This window comes from Cygnus olor, chromosome 3, assembly GCF_009769625.2.
Source record: "Cygnus olor isolate bCygOlo1 chromosome 3, bCygOlo1.pri.v2, whole genome shotgun sequence".
Lineage (NCBI taxonomy): Eukaryota > Metazoa > Chordata > Aves > Anseriformes > Anatidae > Cygnus > Cygnus olor.
In genome coordinates, this window is record NC_049171.1 from 11,946,207 (window position 1) to 11,970,667 (window position 24,461).

The 24,461-nt window shown below is 41.1% G+C and overlaps 1 protein-coding gene across 11 annotated transcripts; it reads right to left on the reverse strand.

Moving 5' to 3' along the window:
- Positions 1-1,765: 1,765 nt before the first annotated feature.
- KCNS3 (potassium voltage-gated channel modifier subfamily S member 3) lies at positions 1,766-23,888 on the reverse strand. 11 transcript variants are annotated; one of them, XM_040552123.1, is made up of 7 exons: positions 23,807-23,859; positions 22,090-22,112; positions 21,210-21,658; positions 19,813-19,902; positions 19,593-19,701; positions 4,222-4,406; positions 1,766-3,536 (listed from the first exon to the last, which is right to left on the reverse strand). In XM_040552123.1, the coding sequence occupies exon 7, from the start codon at positions 3,485-3,487 to the stop codon at positions 2,003-2,005; it is 1,485 nt and encodes a 494-aa protein (XP_040408057.1). In that variant the 5' UTR covers positions 3,488-3,536; positions 4,222-4,406; positions 19,593-19,701; positions 19,813-19,902; positions 21,210-21,658; positions 22,090-22,112; positions 23,807-23,859; the 3' UTR covers positions 1,766-2,002. The 11 variants fall into 11 exon arrangements, with proteins under 11 accessions (XP_040408057.1, XP_040408053.1, XP_040408054.1 ...); XM_040552119.1 differs by having other exon boundaries at positions 19,813-19,938; XM_040552120.1 differs by lacking the exon at positions 19,593-19,701 and having other exon boundaries at positions 19,813-19,938; positions 21,210-21,354; positions 23,807-23,888.
- Between the last annotated feature and the right edge of the window lie 573 nt (positions 23,889-24,461).

Here is a 24,461-nt window from a genome sequence, read left to right on the forward strand (position 1 = left end):
ATTGCATCTTTGTAATGCTAATTGTTCACTAAGAACAAAACACATCTCTGCTAACTTTCCCTTTTGGCTTTCCTGCATTAACATTGGGAAGAATTAACTTAAAATATCTGTGAAGCATCACATACACTTATGATACTCAGCAACTAATAAGCCAAATTCTAAAGTTTCTCCAAAGCTCAGAGTACTCCCACAATACTATGTTAGTGCACAACAGTCCTGAGGGACACCTCTCTCCAAGGTATAGGTTGATCCACCCGATTCTTTTTTTCTTATTCTCCTGGGAAGAGGTTGGAGCTCTGTGCCTCAGCAAGTACGAGTGCACTTCAGCTATTCACTCAGTGTACTTTGCAGTAGAAATCCTGGCACACACCTGAAAAATCAGCCTTCTGGGTTATTCTGCAGAGTAATTGATTCCCATCTGGGTTTACTCAGTCTTGAAGTCAACTCCTATTGAGTCTGAACTGCCTGAGTAGAAACTGATTCAGCCCAATAGGGATTACAAAAAAAAAAAAAAAAAAAAAAAAAAAAAAAGTGAAACCTCTCTTTAAGCAAAATATCAACATCACAGTAGCTTGGATTCTCCATTGCCCAGCATCTAATTTAGTCACCAGAAAAATGACCAAAACAAAAACCTAAAAAAACCCTGTGTTCACAAATACTATTAACTACTATAATGTCCTCAAGTTTCTCCAGCACTCCTTCTTGCGAGGCTCAAGGGCCAGCTTCCTTTTTAAATAGCTCTGGAAGATACAGTTTGAACCAGAGCAGGATTAGCCAGCTGCATAAGAAATCCCTGGAGAAGAGAGGGATGCACAGTGCTGCAGCACTCTGCCAGGCAATGAGTGCTGCTCCAGCCCATAGCACAAGCCAGGAAGGCTGCTGTCATCAACAGAAAAGCTTTAGAAAAATGAGCTGCAACAGTTTTACTTATGGGTGCCCACGTGCATTGCACATCCTACCTCTCTGATGGGCAATATATGGTAGAAGAGAGCATGTCCATGCATCTCCATTCCTTGGCATTACAGTCCTGGACTGAGAACCAGTGCAGTTGAGATGCTGCTCACATTTTCTTCTAACCTCCAGCAAGGAAGCAGAGCTGACAGCAGGGAGCAATAACTTCTAAAGACCACCACAGATGTTTGCTTCAGTGCCCACAAAACAAAGCCTCTGGGGAAGCCACTAGGGTGGTCTTAATCACAGCAGGATCCTCTCCAGGCACCAGAATTGCTCAGGTTTGCAATGACAGAAAAGGTGGCTAAAAGGTACAATATGCTCCTGTCCAGCCCTAGGCCACATGCTTCATCCTAGGACTCATGATTTAGACCCTTTGGGACCTGCCAGAGCTCGGCCATGCTGGTTGTGGAACACTGGGAAAAATACAGGCACAATGGGATTAATTTATTTTAACAAACTAAAACTGTATTGTGCTTTTGGAAAAAAATTCATAAATATTATGCTTCCATGGAGTAAAAACAATATGTACCAATACATTTTCTGTCCCAGCTTAGGAAGCTGGTTCCCAACTCCAAGATTACATAAATGTTTTACAGTTTTACATGTACATAATTCCTTCTTTCTTCTGATGTGTTTGCAGGTAAAGTCTTTACTGATGTGCCATAGTTCTTATATGTTTGCAATATATGTCTACCTGAACAGCAGCAAATTATAAAAGCAAATTCCATATAAGCTATCAGATTGCTGCAGGAAAAAAATAAAAATAAACACCAATCTCACATTTAAAACTGTTTTCCTGACTTTTTTTTTCTCCCCAAGATGCATATCATTAGTTGTGTAAAAGCTAAACCACCATATGAGGCATATTTTAAAGCCTCATATAAACAATGAAGCCTGTATGGCATCCTCAGAGCAAAGAATGTCCAAATATGGCTGAGAGTTAAGTACCCTGAGAATTAACTGCTCTTAATAAATTCACTGAAGTTTCTAAGTCAACATTTACCAAGGATTAGAAGTGAGAAATAAAGGAAAGAGAAAGTGATTCAACTCATTTTCCTGTACCATTATCTAAAGATGTTGTGTTATAAACATCCTCCATATCTTGAATGCTGGAGGCATCTGTTGAATCTTGGTCACTGACTACAATTCCTACTGAAGAAAGGCTAGAAATGAATGAGTGCATCTTTTTCGCATAAATATCCCTAATGTTAAAATAAGGTAGGTCATTACATTTCTCTTTGCGATCATTGTTGCATTGGTCTGGATCAATATCTTTTTGCTTTTGATAGTACTTAGAAAACTTATTGAAAATAATGGTGATTGGAAGTGCTACCACTAATATCCCACAGATAATGCATAGGGTGCCGAGCAGCTTTCCAGCAAGCGTGACTGGGTAAGTGTCCCCATAACCAACAGTGGTCATGCTGATGGTTGCCCACCACCAGCAAACAGGGATGCTGTGCAGTTCTGATGAGTCGTCATCCTTCTCCACTGAGTAGACAAGAACTGAAAAAATAGAAATCCCAACAGACAAAAACAAAAGGAGAAGTCCAACTTCCTGGTAGCTGTGTCTCAAAGTAGCACCTAAAGACCGCAGTCCTACAGAGTGCCTGGCCAGTTTCAGGATGCGAAATATCCTCATTAACCTCAGGATCTGAACCACTTTCCCCATGTTTTCAATATCTTCACTTTCTTCTTCCTTCGTGTCCACAGCTAAGGTGGCATAAAATGGGATAATAGAGACAAAATCAATGATATTCAGTGGTTTCTTCCAGAACTTCTTTTGACTTGGGGCAGTGATGAGTCTGATCACTAGCTCAGCAGTGAACCAGATGATGCACGCAATCTCCACAGCTTCCAGCACAGGGTCTTCAATCTCCCTGTCATTGGCATCCAGCCTCTGAAACTCGGGCATGCTGTGAATGCACATTGCCACGATTGACGCCAGGACAACACTTAGGGAGGACACGGCAATTAATTTGGCAGACAAGCAGTATGCAGGATTTTCCATTCTGACCCAGATCTTCTTTCTTATTTCACCAAAGCACAGATTATCAAACTTTTCCAACTCCTTATCAAATATGGATGATTCTTCATTAGAGGAGTCAATGCTTCTGTCATTGCTTTTCTGATCCCAGTCTTTCTCGGGACCTTCCTCTTTCCTTTCCTGGTACCGATTGCTGCAGCAGGAATCAATAAACAGCTCATTTATCCCCCAGTATTCTATTTCCTGGCAGAAGGAAAAGACACAAAGCTCCTCCATGACATGAAGTTTCCCAGTGTAGTAAAAATTCAGAACATATTGGAACAAGGAAGGGTTCCTGTCAAAGTAATATTCCTTATCTGCAACACTATAATCATCACATAGTTCCAGAATAGCCTCTTCTGAATGGCATTTGAGAAGTTTCCCAAGTCTGGTATGAGGAAACCGGAGCAAAGTGCTTTGATCCACTGATTGCTTAAAGCCACCCACATTCAAATTGATAAGTTCTGCATCTTTGCCAGGTCTGCGGAAAAATTCACCGTAAACCATTTTGAACAGAACAGTTCCACTGCTGGTGCCCAATGAGATTACATTGAACCTAAAAAGAACATAAGATATTATTAGAGCATTTAATTCTGTTTTGCTCTTGTGACACATTCTTTTTTTCCATCTCCAGTTATTGTGTAATGCTGTAACAACAACAACAACAAAATGAAATGATGTATATCATTATTTAGAATTTCACAGAAGTAGGTTTAAATTAATTTGACAGTTTAACTCAGCTTTACTAAAATTTGAGAACTATAGATTCTGTTTTAGCTCTCCTTAATTTTTCTAGTGTGCAGGAAGAATGCCTAATTTATCGATAAATCAGTCTCTGTATTACTATCACATTGAAATTAATACTTAATAGATACTGCAATGAAGCTGGAAATCTTTGGTTTAAAGAGAGAAAACTTGATAATCCATCAAAACATTTAGGACAAAGCTTAAGAGCAAGTATCTCAATTATGGTGTCGGGAGAGCTGTATTGATTTATATGAACTGGCAATTTATAATCCACTACTTTCAGCATTATCTGCATGAGTGAGAACTGCAATTACTTCCATTGTAATACCAATTCATTTCTTTCTGGAGTCATCCACAGAAAAGCATTCTGTATTCTTGAAAACATGTCAAATGTGCATTTGAAGCTTTCCAATTCATGACTTCAGAGTTTTGCCTAATGCGTATTTGGACATCTGCACTCCCTCAAGGTACTTGCTCGCTGGTTTCCTACTCACCTGGAGTGTCCCAACCCTCTCACGACCTTGGTCAGTTCCAGAAGCTCTTCCTATTCTGCCACGGCATGGATACAACCACTAAGGTAGTGCTGAGAAGCTGGTGTTGAATTGTCATTTCTAGAAACAGAAGCTTCCAGAAAAGGAACTTCCACAAAAATTTTGCCTTAGCAAATAACTGTGGATACCTGCAGATAGACAGAAGGACATTTCAATGCTTCCACATTTTCCTGTAAATTAAACTATTCAGCTGAAACTGAATTTCAAAAAGGCAGATATAGTTACCAGAAAAAGTTAAATTTTTCAGGGGAATTTAGCTCTTGCTTTCCTTCTAAGAAACCATTGTCTTCAAGCCAAAACTGGCAGTTCTAATGCTTTTCATGAAATTATATATCACTTCTGATCATGAGGAGAGCAGAATTTTTTGATCTCTGACACTTAAACATTAATTGATGTATACTAAGCTAATTGATTCCAATTTAATAGGCAAGTCAATTAATTTTAATTGTAGCAAGAGAGCATTGTAATCCTCCAGTGCTACTGGATGGATTCAGATATAAAAATATTGTTCTAGTGCTCTTTAATGGCATAGACAAGTTACTCAAGGAACAGACAATATTTTCTATACTTGTCTATTTTTCAGTACCTCCTACAATAGTACCAACTCTGATTCAGAGTCGGGATCTGTTAGAGTTTGAATATTTTCTGCTGCTCTTCAAGGTCTCCTGACTCAGTTAATGAAGGTCACTAGAGTTATATCTATTTCCCAGTTCACAGTGTGTGCAACATGGTTACGTCCCTGCTGTACATCAACATGAGACAGGAGCATCAGTGCTTCTGTATATAAAAGAAACCTGGGCACTTTCTCAAACAGGAGTCACTGTAAATGGCTGGGACACCAGCCCTGAAGTGAGTCCTACTTCACAGTACCAGTAGGAAGAAAAAAAAAAAAAAAAAAAGTCTGCAATCTTTATTCATTGTCAACTAAAAGAATTCAGCTTTCATTCTGCCTTGGGCACTTGTATTAATAGACTAGTTCCTCAGAGCCATCTAGCCTCACTCCATCAATCCATAAAGATATCAAGTGTTTTCTTGCTGTAGCTCCAAATAAAAGAGTCAAAAGAGTCTTGCGGAGAAGGGAAGACTTGACTGAAATGAACTGACTGACCTCTTGGTACGAAACAACTGCGAATAAAGTGAACAGAGATAAGCCTGCATCTCTGCTACTGTCAGCTACAGCTTCATCAGTCATCCCAAGTAACTTGTTATGCAATTCTTCGGCACTTCTGTCTAACACAGAACTGACTTCCCCCATATTTTTAAAACCGACTGACTTTAAACTGGATGCATTGTGGAGATGGAGCCATTTTCCAGCTCATTTTCAAGTCTATCACCCCAAGTGGGTGACACCCCCACAAGGCTGCTTGCTTCAGAGGGAGGGATCCACTCCGCTGCAGAACTCCCAATACCCTTTTACTGCAGCAGGACCTAAATGGAGGTCTCATCCTGCTCTACCATAGGGTCAACCTTCATGCACAATGCTGTCCTTGTCACTTGTTGACTGTAGCAAAAGACAGAAATGGGAAAAACTCTACAAAACTGGGCTCAAACTTCTTATTAAATGCCAAGGAGAGGGGAAGGAAATTGAGATATAGATCCATGCTCGGAGGGAAAGCACCAAACTGCTCTGAAAAGTCTACCAGCCAGAAGCTGAATCTCTTCGGGACTGTTCTGTAGTATCTGTAAGATGCAATGATGTATTTGCTCTGTGGTGCTGAACACCTGTTATTCAGAACAGTAACTCCCTGCAACTGCCATGAAGGAAAGAACTTCTCTTGTCTTCTTGCCACTCCGGTGCCTTCCAGCGAGAGTGAGAACAGAGAAAATAGACCACCAGGAGCTCAATGTTTTAGTGAATAAGTGAAGACATCCAGGGTTTTACTGCAGATCCACTTCTCTGTTTAGGGGAATGTTACAAAGGACATTCTGAGCCATGAATTTCTCGTTCCCTTTACCTTTAACCTCCCTACATGCAATTTTATTGTTGTTTTTCTATAGTTGTTGTTTCTTTGGTGTTGTTTGTTGGTGGTGGTGTTGTTTCTTTTTTGTTTGTTTAAGATTGCCACAAATATCAATACAGATCTATTCAGTACTGTTCTCTTTTCAGTATTTCCCTTGCATAGTTCCTCATGCAAATAGGAACACAGAGTGTAATGCTACAAGCATGTATTTACTAATTTTTGTTCAGAAGACTCTTTCAAACCAAAGCTACTGAACATCTCACAGTTATCTTCTTGTGTGCAACAACTACTGACACCTATAAGACTTCAACAACCAGGCCCTGAAGATGGTGCAGATAAATATATTCCCTGGTAATTAGTTCTGAAAATACATATCTGTATCCAGAGTGAGATTTATTTATGTAGTCAAAGAAACTGTTATTTATGAAAATGGAAAAGAGTACTACTTCTTTTTTTTTTTTGGCCACACTACAAACTCCTTTAAACAACTTATCTGAAATCCAAACTAGCTGGAAACATTAATTTTACTGTGTGCATAGACTACCACACAATCAAGATAAGTTCTCATTCTGTTAAAACACAGGGGGAAAAAAACTGTATGAGAAATACTGCTTTCTAAACAAGAATGACAGAGAATGGTCATTTTTTACAGGATGATAAACTGAGTACAAAGTGATTTTACACCTTAAAATGTAGTTAGAAGACAGGTATTTACTAGCTAACAGAATGACTGTAAAACACCATTGCTCAAAGTATTTCCCAAGGCTCAGCTTTTACAAATGATTAAGACATAAAATAAAAGTACTGATCTCTGCTCACAGATGAAGGGCAGTAGGACCCAGCCGATAAACAGTAAAGCACTTCACTCAAGATCAAGAGGTGAGCCATGATTTTACAACAGCATAAATTCCCCCTAACATTTCTCAGAGTCTGGAGCAACTGGAGGTCAAAGTATATTCAAAATCAAACTAACTCTGTTTATTGATTAATTTCAGTGAGTAAAACTCTACTTCATTTTCAACATTTCATTAAGATGAGAACACTAGAAATGTAAGCTAATGTTACAACAGGCAAGATCTAAGATTATTGGGAGTGGGTGGAAACTATGACAAAAAGAAAATAAGTTTTACTTAGAAATAGCAAAACAAGAACTTTAGTGCACAGCATTCCTTAGAACACTAGACAGACTTATTGTTGAGACAGCAATATAAACCCATATTGGTTATGCAGGTTATACTCATAATGGTATCTCCATGTAATTACACTGTATAATAAATTCGGTGAGCAACAATTTACTGCTTTATTTTGAGGGCACTGTAGTCATAATTTGTGCAAGATACAAAGAGGAAATGGATCCTGCTTAGGAAGGCCATGATCTGGAACCTGCTATAATCCTACTGTTAAGTGACTTTTAGATAGAGCCAGGAATGCGCAGGAGAGTTTCAGGAAAACTAGGTCAAGAGGAGCTTCATGATCTGAAGAATTTCTTGTTTCACTTGCAGTGACCTCGATCCCTGAGACATGGACCAGGATATTCATAGAATCATGGAATGGTTTGGGTGGGAAGGGACCCTAAAAATCATCTAATTCCAACCCCCCTGCCATGGGCAGGGATACCTCCCACCAGACCAGGTTGCTCAAAGCCCTGTCCAGCCTAAATTGGGAACACTTCAAGGGATGGGGCATCCACAGCTTCTCTGAGCAACCTGTTCCAGGGCCTCACCACCTTCAGAGTAAAGAATTTCCTCCTCGCATCTAATCTAAACCTACCTTCTTTCAGTTTAAAGCCATTACGCCTTGTCCTATTCTACACTCCCTGAAAAAGAGTCTCTCCCCAGCTTTCCTGTAGGCCCCCTTTAGCTACAGAAAGGCTGATGTAACATTCCCTGGAGCCTTCTCTTCTCCAGGATGAACAACCCCTCAGCCTGTCCTCATAGGAGAGATGCTCCAGCCCTTTGATCATCCTCATGGCTCTCCTCTGGATTCATTCCAATATTTCCATGATATTGTGCCAGGCACCATCAGAACAATTTGTGGCATTTAAACAAGTGATTCCAACCCCTGGGCAAAGACCACAGTTGACAACTTCTCTCTCAGCACAAGGGAGCCCTTTACTTACACAGTGGACTTTTTTATTCAAGGGTAAAACTGTGCTCAGCTTGTAATGATGCTTTCCTGGAGTGCCAAAGCCTGCATCATGAACATCCTAACGCAGAGCTTCCATAAACTTTGCAACTCTCAACTTGAAGTATATCATCAGCTTCTTTGATCTTGCCTTCTGTAAACAACAAGTATTCATATATACCATAATAGACTGCTAACTATTCCGAAGCACACACTTTTTGCCCTGGAGAGAGTATAAGAAAGGAAGCAAACACATAGCAGATGTTAGTTACTTGGTTGCTTTAATTGATTCAGTTCGTTTGATGAGCTACTGGATAAAAGCTCATATAGAATAGAATAGAAAATGAAACAAAACACAAAAGAAAGATGTTTATTGCAAGAATCAACATAATTTTCTGAGATGCCAAAAAAAAACATTCAATAGAAGTTCCAAATGTTAAGCTTGAGGGCCAAATAAAAGCCAGTCATAAGGAAAGCTGTGTGAAAAGGATATAAACATTAGAATAAAAGTCAAAACAACAGGATCCAACTCTTCCCAGTCCAAACTGGAGATGGGCTTTAGCCAGCACTTCTGCAGTCATACATTGTTGGTGAGGCCACAGACCCATTGTCTGGCTTGGAAAGGAGATAGCAAATTTCTGGGCTTTTAGCATGCTGTGAAATCCCTAAAGCTCACAAAAGGAGAGCCACAGAGACAGAGTTTGTATATATGGTCCCTTTGAGAGAACTACACCATGGATGTATAACGTGGCACAAACTGTTGTGGTTTCCATCCTGTTCTGGAACATCCCTCTAAAAGCTTTTTAGTGAGGATGTGAACTCCACACCACAAAGTTATTTGTCAGGAAAGTTTCTCTTTCTCAGTTGTCACTCTCATACTCTCTATACAAAGCCCCTGTACTCAGTCAGGTCCCATATCACAAGCTACAGCACATCTTTTTTGATGTCTTTTTGTTGCACATTTAACTATGGTAGTGCCTCAACTACTGGTAATTCCAAACTGGGACAGCTTCAGCTTTTGTTAGCATAAATCTGTCTGTGATTATCCAGGCACAATGGAAAGGAAGCTGAACTGATTTATGATTGGATAGACTATGCTGTGCTTTGCTACTTAAAATATTTGAAGACAGCAAGTCTCTACAGATTTTCTACTAGTTTATTTCATGGCTAAATTGTCTATAGCCTCACCTTCTGCTTATTACACCACAGCACTTCATAAGCCTCTCAAGATTAAGAAACACTCACATTTCATGATGTTTTCCTGTAAGTAGAAAAGGCCTTAGTCCTGTTCACACTGAAATCAAAAGAGTTACAATACTGACCTGAACTTGGAAGGACAGGGAAATCTTTATAACTCTGAAAATTCTTCAAGAGCTCATTTTGTTGTTGTTGTTTTCCCAAAGAATCTAATAATTGTGGAGGATTTCCATTCTAAGTTCCCCAGTTCAGAAATCTGAGTTTTGAGCAAATTCACTCTCAAGTGTCTTGTTTGGGCACCTGGCTATCACCAGGCATCACATTTTTCCTCCTCATGATGCAGATGACCACCTAGGTTCTAACTTCTGACAATTTCCTGAGAAACCACCCTAGCTACATATGTGGAGCTTTAGACATCTAGCTACTTTTAAAAACTATGGATATGACCCTAACAAATTCAGTTCAGAATCAAAACTTTAACCAGTTTTGAAAGTGTTTGGATTTGGAACCACACACCATAGGGCAAATACTTGTGTAATGCACCACCTATGAGTATTGCGTATGCTTTCTGGCTCACTGAGCATAGTAAAACAGCTAAATGCATATATAATTTACTTAATCAATCACATTTAATGATTTGGACTGAAATCCAGTCAGTATGACTTAAGTTACTACCTGTCAGCTGGGCAGTTGTAACTACCTGAGCACACACAATTAAGCCTGAAAATACGCAAGGCAATATTATTTGTTGCAACCTCTCTTATTGTGATATTAGCTGTAACCAGCCCTATTGTGTAATATTTGACACTGTCAAGTTCACTGCAAAACCATTTGCAGTCTGTGGTGGCACAGGCTAACCTAAAAGAAAAACGTCATCTAGAACAAATAGCAAGACCATCTGAAACTGTTCTGTGGTTATGGATATCCTGTGAGGCAAAGATGATAAGTTCATTAGCTAAATTATTTGCTCAGTTGTTATTTATTTTATATACTGTATTAGCAGTGACATCCTTTATCCAGAATAATATAATATAATGCTATAAGAATAAAAAAATCATGCAACTATGTTTCTCTCGAAATGGATTCAGTACAGCCTCCAAGGTCAAATTTTGTTCTGATGTTACCTCTACATAAACCTATTTGGTCAAATTCATCCCTGGTACAATACTGTTGATGTCAACAGACTTTCGGAAACTAAACTTCCACCAAATGCTTCTACATCTTTTCAATAATATGGAAAATGGAAAGAAATGATAGTCATTTGGAAACAACAGTAGCTGTTGGAAAGGAAAGGAAAGGAAAGGAAAGGAAAGGAAAGGAAAGGAAAGGAAAAAAAGGATAGGAAAGGAAAGGAAGGGAGCGGAAAGGAAAGGAAAGGAATAAAGGAAGAAAGGAAGAAAGGAAGAAAGGAAGAAAGGAAGAAAGGAAAGGAAAGGAAAGGAAAGGAAGGAAAGAAAGGAAGAAAGGAAAGGAAAAAAAGGAAAGGAAAAAAAAAAAGGAAAGGAAAGGAAAGGAAAGGAAAGGAAAGGAAAGGAAAAAAAAAAGGAAAGGAAAGGAAAGGAAAGGAAAGGAAAAAAAAAAGGAAAGGAAAGGAAGGAAAGGAAAGGAAAAGGTACCGTTTTCATAACCTGAAATGTTCCTGGGAATAACACACATTTTGACAGGTAACAAGTCTGGCACCCTGCAACATTCCCAATGGCTCTGCAATTTATAGTCTGTTCAGATAAAATTAAACGATCATTATCCACTTTAACTAAGTGGAATTGACAGATTAAAATACATTTGCTTGACAATCTACCTGTAAAGCCCCACCAATCAAGCAGTTATAATGCTGTCATTATGACACCTGTCAGTTTTCAAGACAGTAGAAGACATTAAGCATTTCCTTGAGCCATACTGTCCCAATTGCTGAAGTTCACAGGAAAAAAAAAAAAAAAAAAAAAAAAAAAGATACAAAGATCCCCAAGCCATTATTACAACCAGGTCAACATTGTTATAGTTTGATGGTAAAAGAAATTCTTTCTCTCCAGGTTAACTTTTTGACAGGTCATCTTAATGACACCCTGTTTCCATCAAAAATATGATTTCAAAACAAAAAGTACTATTTGAAGTGAAAGTTTAACTTGCAGCTCAAAGGTCCTCTGCAATGAGGACAATTTCTATAGATTCCCTTCCTTAAAACAATATTCCGTACTTTATTTTCTACTGAGTCCTACGTTGTTTCCATTCTAGTACTTCTCCAACAAGCACAATGAACATAAATCCTCTTGTTACACTTATTCTGGTAGTTTGTGTTACCACTAGCAGTCAAAAACATCTGATACTTGATCCCAGTATCAGACACTTTTCCACAAAGGAAAAATGGCATGGAATAAAGGTACATTGGTCTATTTCTTAAAAATAATTCCTCATTCTCATTTTGATCTTTGGCTACTTAGAGGTGAAACCCTATTTTATTCATAAAGATAGTTGGTAGAGGTTAATTGCCTAAGCAACTAAGGTGATGCAGATACCTAGGTAGGGAAAACAGCATACCTGAAGTCATACAGCAGATCCATGAACAACTGCAACCCATGTCACCTCACTCCAGTGTTCACTTCACAATCTCCTCCATAGCTGCCATACACCAAACTAAGTAGTGGAAACACAGGATTGGGTACCTGGGCCTAGAATCCATAGTCAAATGCAGTCTGATAGCAGGGCATTCATTTTTCCTGAAGTATGTTGTCTTTAAATATTTCTTCATTAAAAAATGAAAAAATAAAAAAAAATAATCTAAATATTAGTCCTGCACTTATAGTGCAATGCAATTTCAGGAGTCAGCAGGTGCATTGGCAGGGTATGTTGACAGAGATAAGAAACTGTACAATCTATCTGGCCACTATAACCTCTCCAGGCCTAACATAAAGGGATAAACAATTAGACATAATACTTTTTTTCTGTAATACAGAGGCCAATGTACCACTAACGACTCTCCTGAGTTTTCAAGCTGAGTGTTAACAGTTCACAAGCCTCCACACAGAGGCTAGTTATACCCACAATTAACCATTATAACTTTTCCATGTTAAGGCAAGGAAGTAAGAGTTTGGTGAAATTCATAACATTTTTACCTCCTGTGGAAAGGGAACAGAGTTAAAAATAAGATTTAACTCACTGCCAGGACGATTGACCTGATATTCAAAAATTTCCATTCATTAGTCCATCCTGGATTTTGTAATTGTAAAGGAAAAGTATTTATTTTTTTCCTCACTTTGGAGTCTGAGGAATTGTCCTCCACTTCATAACAGAGGAGACTCCTGATGCTGCAGGACTGTTGATCTTTTCTGCTCCAAGATTCTCTTTTCCCCCTCCTAATTGGTTGTTTGTTCTTTTCTTTTTTCTTTTTTTTTTTCTTTAGTAGTAGTAGTACTAGTACTAGTACTAGTAGTATTTATTTTTTAGAAGCAAGATAATATTTCTAAAGCACACAAAGTCAAAATGCAGATTTGATTGGATTAAATGGTTGTTCTGAATAAGGACAAATCTGTACACACAAAAAGCAAGTTTTTCCCACCTTATGCTGGGAGGAGACACCTATGAACATAAAACCCAGGACTGTGCTGTAGGACATCACAACAGAAAAACCTTTTATGAGACATCTGAAATCAGTCCTGCCTGTGCTAGCAATCTCACCTTCACTTGCACTCAGACACAGAACCAAAATATCTAGAAGGACAGACAATTCAGCCACGGATGGCACAGTGCTTAACCACTGAATTGACTACCCATAACTTTTGAATCCATGCTAGTTTTATTCTGTAAAGCTCTAGCTTTGAGATAAACTGCTTTAAAAATTCTCTCTACAATATTATTAAGGGTGCATGTCAGTCACTTAACTTTTTTTATTTATAAATAAAATAGTTGTGTTAGTAATATACTAGTGACTGCAGAAATTAAGTTGGGAACGAACCCTGAAGAGTTATCTAATTCAAACTCTCCCTTTCTTCAAGGCAGGATCAGTTATTCCTAAACAAATTTTGACAGATGTTTATTTAATCTCCCATGATAAAGACTGCCCAGAGAGGTTGTGGGATCTAGTCCAGTGCTTGAATGCCCTTGTCCCCTCAAAGTTGTTTTCCTAACTTCTACTTAAGCATCCTGTGCTACAGTTCAAGCCCATGGATATATAAACAGAGTAGATTTGGAATGGGATGGAGTCACTGAGGACAGACAGTAGAAACAGGGTATCTCCAAAATCTTCTTAATGATTAATTTTATTCATTTGCTACATATCTAATTTTACTTGGCAGTCTGAGTAGCTAAAGTGACGTGGGTTTTTAAATATATCTATATTTTTATATGTTTTGAGGAATATCTATTAATCTCAGTGATAAAGAAAGGTTTTCTTTACCCAGGGGAAATTCTTCAACATATTTTCAGAGTCTCTTAGGCAACAGGAACACAAGCAATTGTTATTGTGGAAATTCTGGGTGAAACCTTCAGCTGAAAAACTGTAAAAACCTTTGTGTTTGAAGTATTTCACTAAAGGAGTCACAGTGTTGTTCACAAAATAAATAAATAAATAAATAAACTCTTGACCCAAGACAACTCTGAAGCAAAGCTCCAGATCTCTCTGATGTAAGTTCTGCTGTCTGCTTGGATCTGACAATCATTTTCAAATCATTCAAGTAACTTTTACAATGTGTGAATGTGTGAGTATGCATGACATGAGGCCACATGCTAAGGGAGGATATGTCGAGGCAGCCAGAGACAATATCTTCAAGAGAGACTTTTTTGAGCATAGAAACCTCTGGATGCAACAAAGAATTTGGGCCAGCACTGGGAGAAGCACGTTACAGATCAAGCCAGCTAGCTGTAACCATCAGGTGCCATCTCAGAGTGGCAGAAGGAGGGTAGCATGGTGTCACAGAAGCATTAGGTAAAGACCAAGCTCTGGGGACATACCTTTCGGAGCCAGTCTGTAAAGTTTACCCATACTTAGGCTTCATTTTCTTGCAGTGCACAGTGTTTTGGGCACATGCCCACCACTCAAATACTGGATATCACTTTGTTCCACTCCTCTCTTTGACTTTCCAGGTAGCATCACAAACTAATCTGTTTTGAAATGGTCTTCTGGAGGCTATCTTGTCCAATGCAATGATCAGAGAAGGTCCAGTTACATCAGGCTGCACAAGGCCAATTGAATTTTGAAGGTCTGCAGAAATGGAGAATTCTTAAACCCTCTGGGCAACTGGCCAGTGTATGGCCCCTCTTATAATGAAAATATTTTCCTAATGTCTAACCAGAAGCTCTTACATTCCAACTTGAGTACACTGGCTCACATCTCATTGCTGCACACCTCCGAGAAAAGTTTAGCTTTGTCTCCTATGTACCCACCCATCAGCTAAATATTGAACACAGCAAAGTTTCCCCAAGCCTTCTCTTCTCCAGGTTGAATAAGCACATCTCTGTCAGTCTTCCCCTGTATGCTGTGTGCTCCATCCCCTGACCATTTTGATGGCCCTCTATGGGACTCACTCCAGTATGTCAATGTCCTTCTTGTAGTGGGGAGCCCAAATCTGGACATTGTCCAGATACAGTCAGATAGAAATAACTGCTTCTGTGGATCTGCTGGCTACAGCCTTGCTCTTAAACCCTAGCCTTTCACTGCAAGAGCACGCTGCTGACTCGTGTTCAGTATGTTATCTACGAAGACACCCATGTTCTTCTCTTCAGAGCTGCTTTCCATTCAGTCAGTCCCCTAGCCTGTACTGTTGGATGGGATTGTTGCAGCCTGGGTGGAATTTTGCCAGGACATTGAAATCCCTTTTAGCAGCATCCCTTCAGCATACCGATGTAGTATTAGCCATCTCAGCCTCACTAACCTCCCCTATTACTTCAACTTGGCTGTTCTCACAAAGCATTTAGCAAGAAAGGACATTTGCCAGAAAAGGTGTGAAGCAGGTATATGACAGGCTAAGATATAAAATTGCATCACTGCACAAGTGTTCAACTGAATATTCATAGAAATAGCTGAGGCATTGTCCTTCTATGTAAAAAAGAACAGCCAGCAAATAAGATTTTCATTGAATAAGCATTAGCCTGTGAGTGCAATTCATCTCAGCACCTTTCAGTATTATTAACCATCCCATTTTTCAGGAAGTGTTGAGTAGCTGCTAACACCCGGATTTACACAGGCAAAATAATACCTCACATTGGCATAACTTGTGAGGTGCCTGAGGTGTTACTTGAGTGGACCGTATTCTGGCAAAACTAACAAATGTGTTGCACAGTCCATAACAATATAACCATTTACTCAACCCAGGACTCAAAGTCAAGCCCTTTAAAGTTACTCGGGGTAATTTTTACCATTGCCTTTCAATGACAGAAAGTTTGGTTACGGAGTATCAAAACAAACCAAATTAGAAGGAATTTCAGAAGGAATTTCAGAAGGAACAACCCTTCCCCTCCATACTTCTCTCACCCTGCCTCTACAAACATGGCCTTCTAATGTCTAAGGTGACCCATATGAACGTCCAGAGAAGAAAAATGAGGACAGGTGGCTAGGTAAAATTTTAATCCCATAAAGGGAAAGCAAAGGTTTTGCTGAATATTTTGACAGGGGAATGGATTTCTTAGGTTTTTGCCTGGGGTACGCTTCAGCTAGACAGATTCAGAACTCCCACAAAGAGCCCCAAGGATTTCAAAAGAAAAACAGTGAGGAGGCAATCTGCTACCAACGGGTCCAGAGAGACATCTGAGAACCAAACTACTTATCCACCAAAAAGGAGATAAATCTGTCAGTGTTTTCCTTACTGCAATTTTAGGTGTTAAATTGAGCACTGTTATGTTCCCACTTCACTACCCAAACTCATGAGTACCTGTGGACACAAGACTTCATGGGCTAAGCACTTTCCAAGCCTCATTCTGAGATGAGAGAAGTTATGTTTCAGAGACTTTCCTTAGCCTTGAAGTAGGGAATAACTTCAGAGCAGGAATTAGATTTAATTAAGCATGTTCAGTGCATCAGAAGAAACTAATTTAAGAACAGTACATATTTGTTGTCAGTTGGTAGTTTCCCTTTATAAGCTGCTGCTTAAAGAAAAGTATCACTAAGCACCACTTTAAGCAAAAACCCATTTGACCTTAGCAGCAGAGCTAATCTACAATTCACTGGGATAAAGAAGAAGACACCTGAAATTACATTCCTTTCCTCTGGTCTACATTTAAATGAAGTACTTCAGTATGTGCTCAATAAAACCTTGGAGAGAAACAGAATGATGATATGAGGAGGGCAAGGCTACAAGTTTCAAAGAACACAGCCAACATTCAACAGTGCATCACAGCAGGATGCCAAAGGACAACTCATTCTGCAGGGAAAGAAGAGGTGCAAAGACTCCTGCCTCTTGCTTTATTTGTGCAGCAGTGTTGCAGTGTAACCTGGCAGGCAGCTCAGCACCACACAGCTGCTCACTCACTTCCCCACAGTGGGATGGGGGAGAGAATCAGAAAAAAAAGGTAAAACGCATGGGTTGAAGTAAAGACAGTTTAATAGGACAGAAAAGGAAGGAAATGAAAATAATAATAATGATAATGACAGAAGTATATACAAAAAAAAAAAAAAAAAGTGATGCACAATGCAACTGCTCAACACTCAACGACCAATGCCCAGCCAGACCCCGAACAGCAGCAGCCCCCCAGCCAGCTCCCTGCTTTATTTTTCATCATGATGTTCTATGGCATGAAATATCCCTTTGGCCTAGTTGTGTCCCCTCCCAGCTTCTTGTGCACCCACAGGCTATTTGCTCGCAGGGTGGTATGAGAAGCTGAAAAGTCCTTGACTTAATGTGAGCACTGCCCTGCCACAACCAAAACATTGGCATGTTATCAACATTAATTTTCTCCTAAATCCAAAACATAGCACCACAGCAGACACTATGAAGAAAATTAACTCTATCTCAGCTGAAATCAGGACAAGCAGTTCCCCAGAGGCCTCTGGGAAGCCCTTTAACATTCAGACTTTGTATGTGAATGCAAAAACACTTGCTACCAGCTGTAATCACTAGGATTTATCACTGAGAGAAAAATGTCTGAATCTCTCAGAGATCCAAGTCACAGGTCTAGGGCCAGCAACTGCTGGAGAAGCCAACAGAGACTCATGTGCTTGTACATTAGGCTCTTCTCATTTATGAGCTTCACAGTTTTCCAAGTACCCACAAACTTCTTGTGAGCATCAGATATACTGTTGAGACCCAAAGAACTGAACTGTCTTTAGTTTTGCACCTTTTTGTCATCCTAACAAATTAATCAAAGGGGAAAAACTGTTCTTTGCCTGGTGTAACAGACAGAAAACTGTAAGACGAAAAGCACAAGTCCGTGAGAAGAACAACTTACAAAAAACAAGACCATAAACACCATTACGTTTTACAGACCAAAGGCACTGAGCTAAAATATCAGCGAGGACCCTTGCTACCCCTTTTCCTCAGCACAAGCTTTTACCGGTTTCACGGATGAATTAAAAGAGCAGTATTGATCCACACTGGCTGTCCTTTACAGTGCAAACATTGCACTGGACAGGCAAGCACACAGAGTTTCTTAGCTTAAGAAGAATATACAAGGCAGTATCCTTTTCTGCAGCTTATTCAGGGAAAAGGTGTCACTAAAATGTCATGCTGAAACCATCATTCAATGCTTGTCACAAGCTAGGACTAAAACACCAAGGACTAACTTAAATTTGGGCTGCAGTAATGAGTTGGTTATTTTCAAAATCAAAATCTAACTTATGGCTCTATTTGTTCTTCTTTCAATTGGCAATAAACCGAGTTCATAAAATTACAAAGCAGCTTTGGAATTGTAATCCAGTTAAATCAGCACTTACAGGGATTCAGATAAGTGAAGAATTGTAATTAAAAAAAATAAAATAATAATAATAAAAAAGAAAACTACAGCAATAAAAGTCTTCTTTGGGACATCCTCCCCACCACTAGCCTTTAAACATACTGATATACTGATTGACAGCGATCATACACTAAATTTATATTGTACATTTATCATCTCACAAACTACGAGGTTGATTCTTCTCCCACTAAAGTATGAAGTGAAAATCCTCTTGCCCTCTGCAGCACTTTTTCCCCCTGTATCAGGGAGGTGTCTGTGCAGAAGTCTGCATGGCAGTTAACACCACTGGAAACAGCCTCAGCTCTTGTCAGCTCAAGGGGAGGAGGTAGAAGAGAAGCAAGGAGCAGTATGAAGCTAGCAGAAGCACCTCCAATTTTTGGCAAACTACCCAGGCTGTGTCTTAACTCCTCCATGCAAATCAAAACTGTTCATAGATTTTTCCTGAGTTGGTTATCTGCCTCCCACAGGTAACTTGCCTGTAGTTACATCAACATCAGCAATCAATTTGTTAGGCTCAGAGAAAAATAAAATGCAGAGGAATATAAAATGCCCCCTATATGGGGCAGCAAATTTCTAATATAAAGTTGTACAACACTGTTACATACAAGACACTTTCTGTCCATAAATCTTGTATCATTTTATTAACTTTAAACTGCCGTGAGGGAGATGCCTTCAGCTCCGTGTTTTGGAAGCAGAACCTGAGACTTGAGGGGTGACCCGTTCAACATCACACAGCAGGCCAACATGTTCTACTTCAACATTCACAAATCTATAAAGTCTCTGCCTTTGCTTTGCTTTTTGTGGGAACTGAAAGGGGAGAGGGACCGGCAAACCTCTGCACAAGTTGAGCCCTGAGCCTGTCATGAGAACAGCACTGGACTGGAATGAATAAGCACATTGAAGAATTAACCAGTTCTTAAGATATCAGCTGGCATCTAAATTGCTTGTCCACACTGATGAACAAAGGGCAAAAACGTGCAAAAGTGGAGGAAAGAACAGGGAAGCAAAATTCTTTCTAACTCAGATGATAAGTACCCTGTCCTCCTTAAACCAGCCACACTTTGTTTTCTCCATGTGCCCTTAGTTGGTGTCCCCCCCCCCCCAAAAAAAAAAAAAAAAGAGGGGGGGGAGAAAGGGTCGTTTATTAGTCTTTACCCCAAGACAACCTTCTTCAGAGCACATGTGGCTCCAGCAAAGTAGATGCATCTTCAGAGCACACACACCTTGCCAGCACCACCTTTCATTTCTTGCTGCTGCTGCATTGCTGCATCAGGAGTATGTAGCAGAACAGATATCAATGAGGGAAACAATTTAGAGGAATTAAAATGAGTGAAGCCTTCCAGAGTCCTCTATACCAACGTTACCAAGAACTTACCCACACAGATGGTCCTGCTTGCTTCAGACTTATCCTAGCTCCTTGCAGAGCAGTGCATGAAGTTCAAGGTCTCAGGCTCTATCTGTAACACTGAAAATGACCTGATTCCATCCAGAGTAAAGAAAGCTCCAGAACAAGAACAGTGGTTACACTGGTACCTTCTGACTTAAAGTAAAAAGCTCATCTTTTCAGAAGACAAATTTCTTTTGAAAATAAGATGAGTGTGGAACGAGCTCCCTCAGAAACTAAGGACCAACACAGTCAACACCATCTTCCTTTCCAAGCAAGATAAATATTTTAAAGGCATCTCTTGTAGAGCAGAATAATAAATAAAATAAAAATAAAAATAAATAATACTAATAAATTCAAGCATCAAATACAGAATTTCCTTTAAAGGAAAAAAAAAAAAGAAAAAAAAAAGTTATCCACAAATAAGAGATGACAGCAGTTTAACACACTACTGTTAGGACTCTAGATATACTATGAATGACAGGAAGACAAGACAGAATAGAACAGATTCAAATAAAATGGGAAATAGAGTATAAAGGGCAGAAGTGTTATTAAAATATGGAAAAAATAAAAGGGCCCAGAGGGAAATGATGTATAGTAAAGAACAAATGGTGGAGAATGGAGAAGCAAATTGGGGTCATGCCTTGGAGCAGCTGAACACCTGGCGTCATCTGGTGCAGAACCATCGACTGCAACAGGTCAAGGACTGCTGCTCTCAGCTGAGGGTTTGGCCCTCTGCATTGAACCAGACAGAGGCAATCAAACAGGCCTGGTCTTCTGGGGGTGTTCCCCCCTCAGGAAATAAAGAGGCAACACAGGAAGAGAGTAAGGATGATCCCACAAATGACAAAGGAGAAAGCAAAGTCTACACAAGGAGAAAGAAGCTAAACAGAAAAGAATGGAAGGAGAACAAGAAAGAGCAAAGAGATGGGGCAAAAGCAAGATAAGAAGCAAATATCCACAGGTTAGTGGAATACATTTCATTTATTCATGAGCACTGTTTTATTATGTGTCCTTGGCAGACATCCCGTAACTGAAAATTTGCAAGGCAGAGAATGATGCGAGTTTAGAGACTTGAGCCTTGTTTCTAGTCATTAGCCTTGGGCAGGTCTTTTTAATATACGTGCCCCAGTAGCAAGTAAACAAGTTCTTTAAATCAAGAGCCTTTTGACAGGAGGCGTGCTGCAAACAAATGGACTTAGCCACAGTAAGAGAGGGATTCCGGGAGAAAAGGCAATAAGCAAGCCTGGCCACAACCTGTTTACGAGTAACCAAGAGGACAGACAGGCTGTTGGGAAAAACATTGCTCCACTGCTCACTCCGACCTTAGCTCATGCCAGAGCATCTGTCTTTTACACGCACTCCGGGCTAACTGGCATTTATTTTACCTGGGACTAAGCGGGGCTCAGCATGCCCAACTGGCACAGATGAGGGACGCTCGCAAGCGCAGCCCAGGAGCGGTGGCAGCGGTGTCTGGTAGCTGTCCCAGCACAGAGGCAGGCATCGTGTCCAACATCAGCTTCGCTGGGGGCTCTGCCAGAACAAAGTTCTCACCCCTGGCACATGTATCAAGGCTGAACTGGGAAAGCCCAGCCACCTCCATTCCCCATACAGGTATAAGGTGCCTCCACAGCTCGGCTCAGTCACTGCTGAACTTCACTTTGCATTAAGGCTGAGCCTGCCCCGTGGTCCTGGTGCTGACAGTTAATGGCTGGTTTTACTTTGCCTGTAGCTGTAGTTCCACAGCTAAGGTGATAACAGTGCCTTAATACTGATTTATCATCTGTTCAGGTTTGAGGTGTTTATATTCTTCTTGCCCTGGGGAATTTGCTAAGTCCTAGAGAGGATGAGCAAAGAAATACTTTACTTAGAACCTCTCTGTTTGTTCAAAGGACAAGATGTTTTAAGAAACATCCAACCCCACCAGTATCTGGAATAACTCTAGGGATCACACCAGAGTTTGCATCAGTGCAACTGAAAACCTCTACTCATGCCTTTTCCTTTGCCGTTTGTTTTTACAAATGGGGAGCTGAAGGGCTCCTGTGATTTTTGTTCATTGTCTTAGTGCTAAGCCTGGTAAGACACAGATCTTTAGATATTGTGTTCAAGGAGAAAAGTCTCTTCAAAAATAGCATTAATGTCCTCTGCTATAAATACATATAGATTTTGCTTATTTTAAGATCAATTTAAACAAATCATTTCAGGCTGTATAAAGAATGCCTAACAGACAAAGTAAGGAACCAGGAAATTTTGATATTATTTCTGTACCTTTCCGATTTTTTTTCCAATTCCTGCAATTGAGAAAAAAAAAAAAAAAAAAAGGAAAAAAAATGTTAGTGTCTCTTTATAAAAAAGAAATGTTTTGAAATTGACAGATAACAAGCACCACACAAAAGCTAGGTATGAATATTTTCAGTTAAAGCTTTTTTTATCATCATTTAGAGACCTACCTACATATAAATCATTTACCCAATTTCAGAACATAAAATCCCCTTTGCCTAACTACAGGGCTGTCTCAGCAGAAGTTTGGATACAGAATCCACAAAGTTTTTTCATCATTAGCCAATTGTAGCCAATTATTTCCCATTGCCCTAGTACTACTTTTATGAGGAGTGAAATTTAGAAAAGTAGAGGACAACAAGAAGGGGATGAAATTCTCTATTTAAGAAAACAAACAAACAAACAACAACAACAAAAATCATTCTCATCACAAATTATTACTGATCTCAACATCACTGCAATGGGCAGTAGCAAATCCAGTAGCGAATAACAAATATAGCCCACAGGATATAGCCCACCTCTGCTACCCTTTAAATCTAGGACATCAACACTAATCAAGTCCTGCCAAAACTGGGGTTGATTTAACCCTAACTTCTCTGAGCAAAGAAAGATTTTGGAAAATGCTGACTGAGGAAAGTAAGAAAGCATGACTCAGGACATGCCTCTGAAAATGAGACCTTCCCAAGATATCACAAAGACTCCCAGGATTTGACTTGCATACACCCCCTGAAAACCCTGGCTCCTGCACAAAGTGTACTCTTGCCTCCTCGACCCTCTTAGGATGTTAGTCTGAATAACTTATGCCATCTATTGGCCTAGACCTGCGACAGATGCTCCGAGGAGAACTTTAATTCTGGGAAAGCGACTGTGTTAAAAGGGATCTGACAGTAGATCTGTAAATTCTGCTAATGGAATCAATACTCTGCCGCTGCTCAGATCTTGAGGTCTACCTTCCCCATCAGACGTGATGCCTCAGAGCCCAGCTCCCAGAAAAACCAGCAGCTGTGGTCTGAATCAGGCAAAAAAAAAAAAAAAAAAGAGATAGTATTGGTATAGGTCTAGCACGCACTGCCAAGAAAAGCCAGAAATGAGCAGTGAGGATTTTCACTGTCTTACAGAAGCATGTAAGAAAAGTCTTTATTATAAGAGAAAGGCCCTTCAAAGATCCCCTTGGATCTAAAACCAGGGAAACTATCTCCAACTTACTAAGTCTGCTTTAAACCTGCCACGCAGTGAGAAGCCACTTCTCTCGCCTTTCTGTACCCACAGTGACTACTGCAGTGATTTAGGGCTCCTCCAAGCGAGTTTACTTTTTTATCTAAATGCGTTTTTAAAAGGCAAGGCAGAGCTCTGCAATGCGAAAGGGACGCAGAGCCATCTCTATTGATCCGCTCCCTCGCAAGCCATTAGGAAGCACCCGCGGAGAAGTCGGCGAGGAAACACGCGGCCGCCCCGGCATCGCCTCGTCCCCTCCGCGGTTCCAGAGTGGTCCCCAGCTCCGGGACTGTTTCTTTTTGGGGGGACGGATTGCTCCGGGAGCGACTTCGGTGGAGCCGGGGATCCTCAGCACCAAGCTGCAGCATCCGTCCTCCTCCTCCTCCCCCGGCTGTTTGCCCCGCAAAGCGCAAGGAGAACCCATCGCACCTCCGGCACCGAGCTGTGCCGTGCCATGCCGTGCCGTGCCGAGCCGTGCCGTGCTGCCTACCTGGAGCTGCCCGGCTCCGCCGCCTGCCCCGCCGGGCTCTGCCGGGCTCCGCGCAGCGGGCGGTGGGAGGGGAAGGGAGGCCGCAGCGGGCGGGATCAGGCGAGTCCCCACCCCGGCCCCAGGCACCCCCCCGGGCCCCCCCGGAGCCCGGTTCCCGTCCCGGAGCCGCAGAGAGATCGGCACCTTCCCGGCGGGGCGGCTGCAGCCGCGCTGCTGCCGGCTAGGGGGGGTACCGGGGGGGCAGCACTGAGAGCGGGGGACACGAATTGAGCCCGGGGGGGTCCCGCACTGAGGCTGAGGGGTCTACACTGAGACCAGGGGGTCCTGCACTGAGACCAGGGGGTCCGGCACAGCGCGCCGGGGGTCTCGCACTGAGACCGCGAGGTCCTGCTTTGCACCCAGGGGTCCCTCATGAGTGCTCCCGGAAAACCCCTCTCCAACACGGGGGTCCTGCTCCTCTCCCGGAGAGCTCCCACTGTTTCCCCCTGCGTCCCGTCCCGCACCGCACCCGTGGGGTCCCGTCCCTGAGGCACGCGTGGAGACCTGCCCGTGTCACCTACCGAGCAGTGACCCCCGCTCCCACGGCCCAGGAGCAGGGAGAGGGACAGCCGGCAGGGCAAGGGAGGCGATGCTGAGGCTGCCCCTGGGGTCCCTC

Coding starts and splice junctions, on each gene's coding strand:
- KCNS3 (XM_040552124.1), bottom strand. CDS start 3,487: ATGGTTTACGGTGAATTTTTCCGCAGACCTGGCAAAGATGCAGAACTT.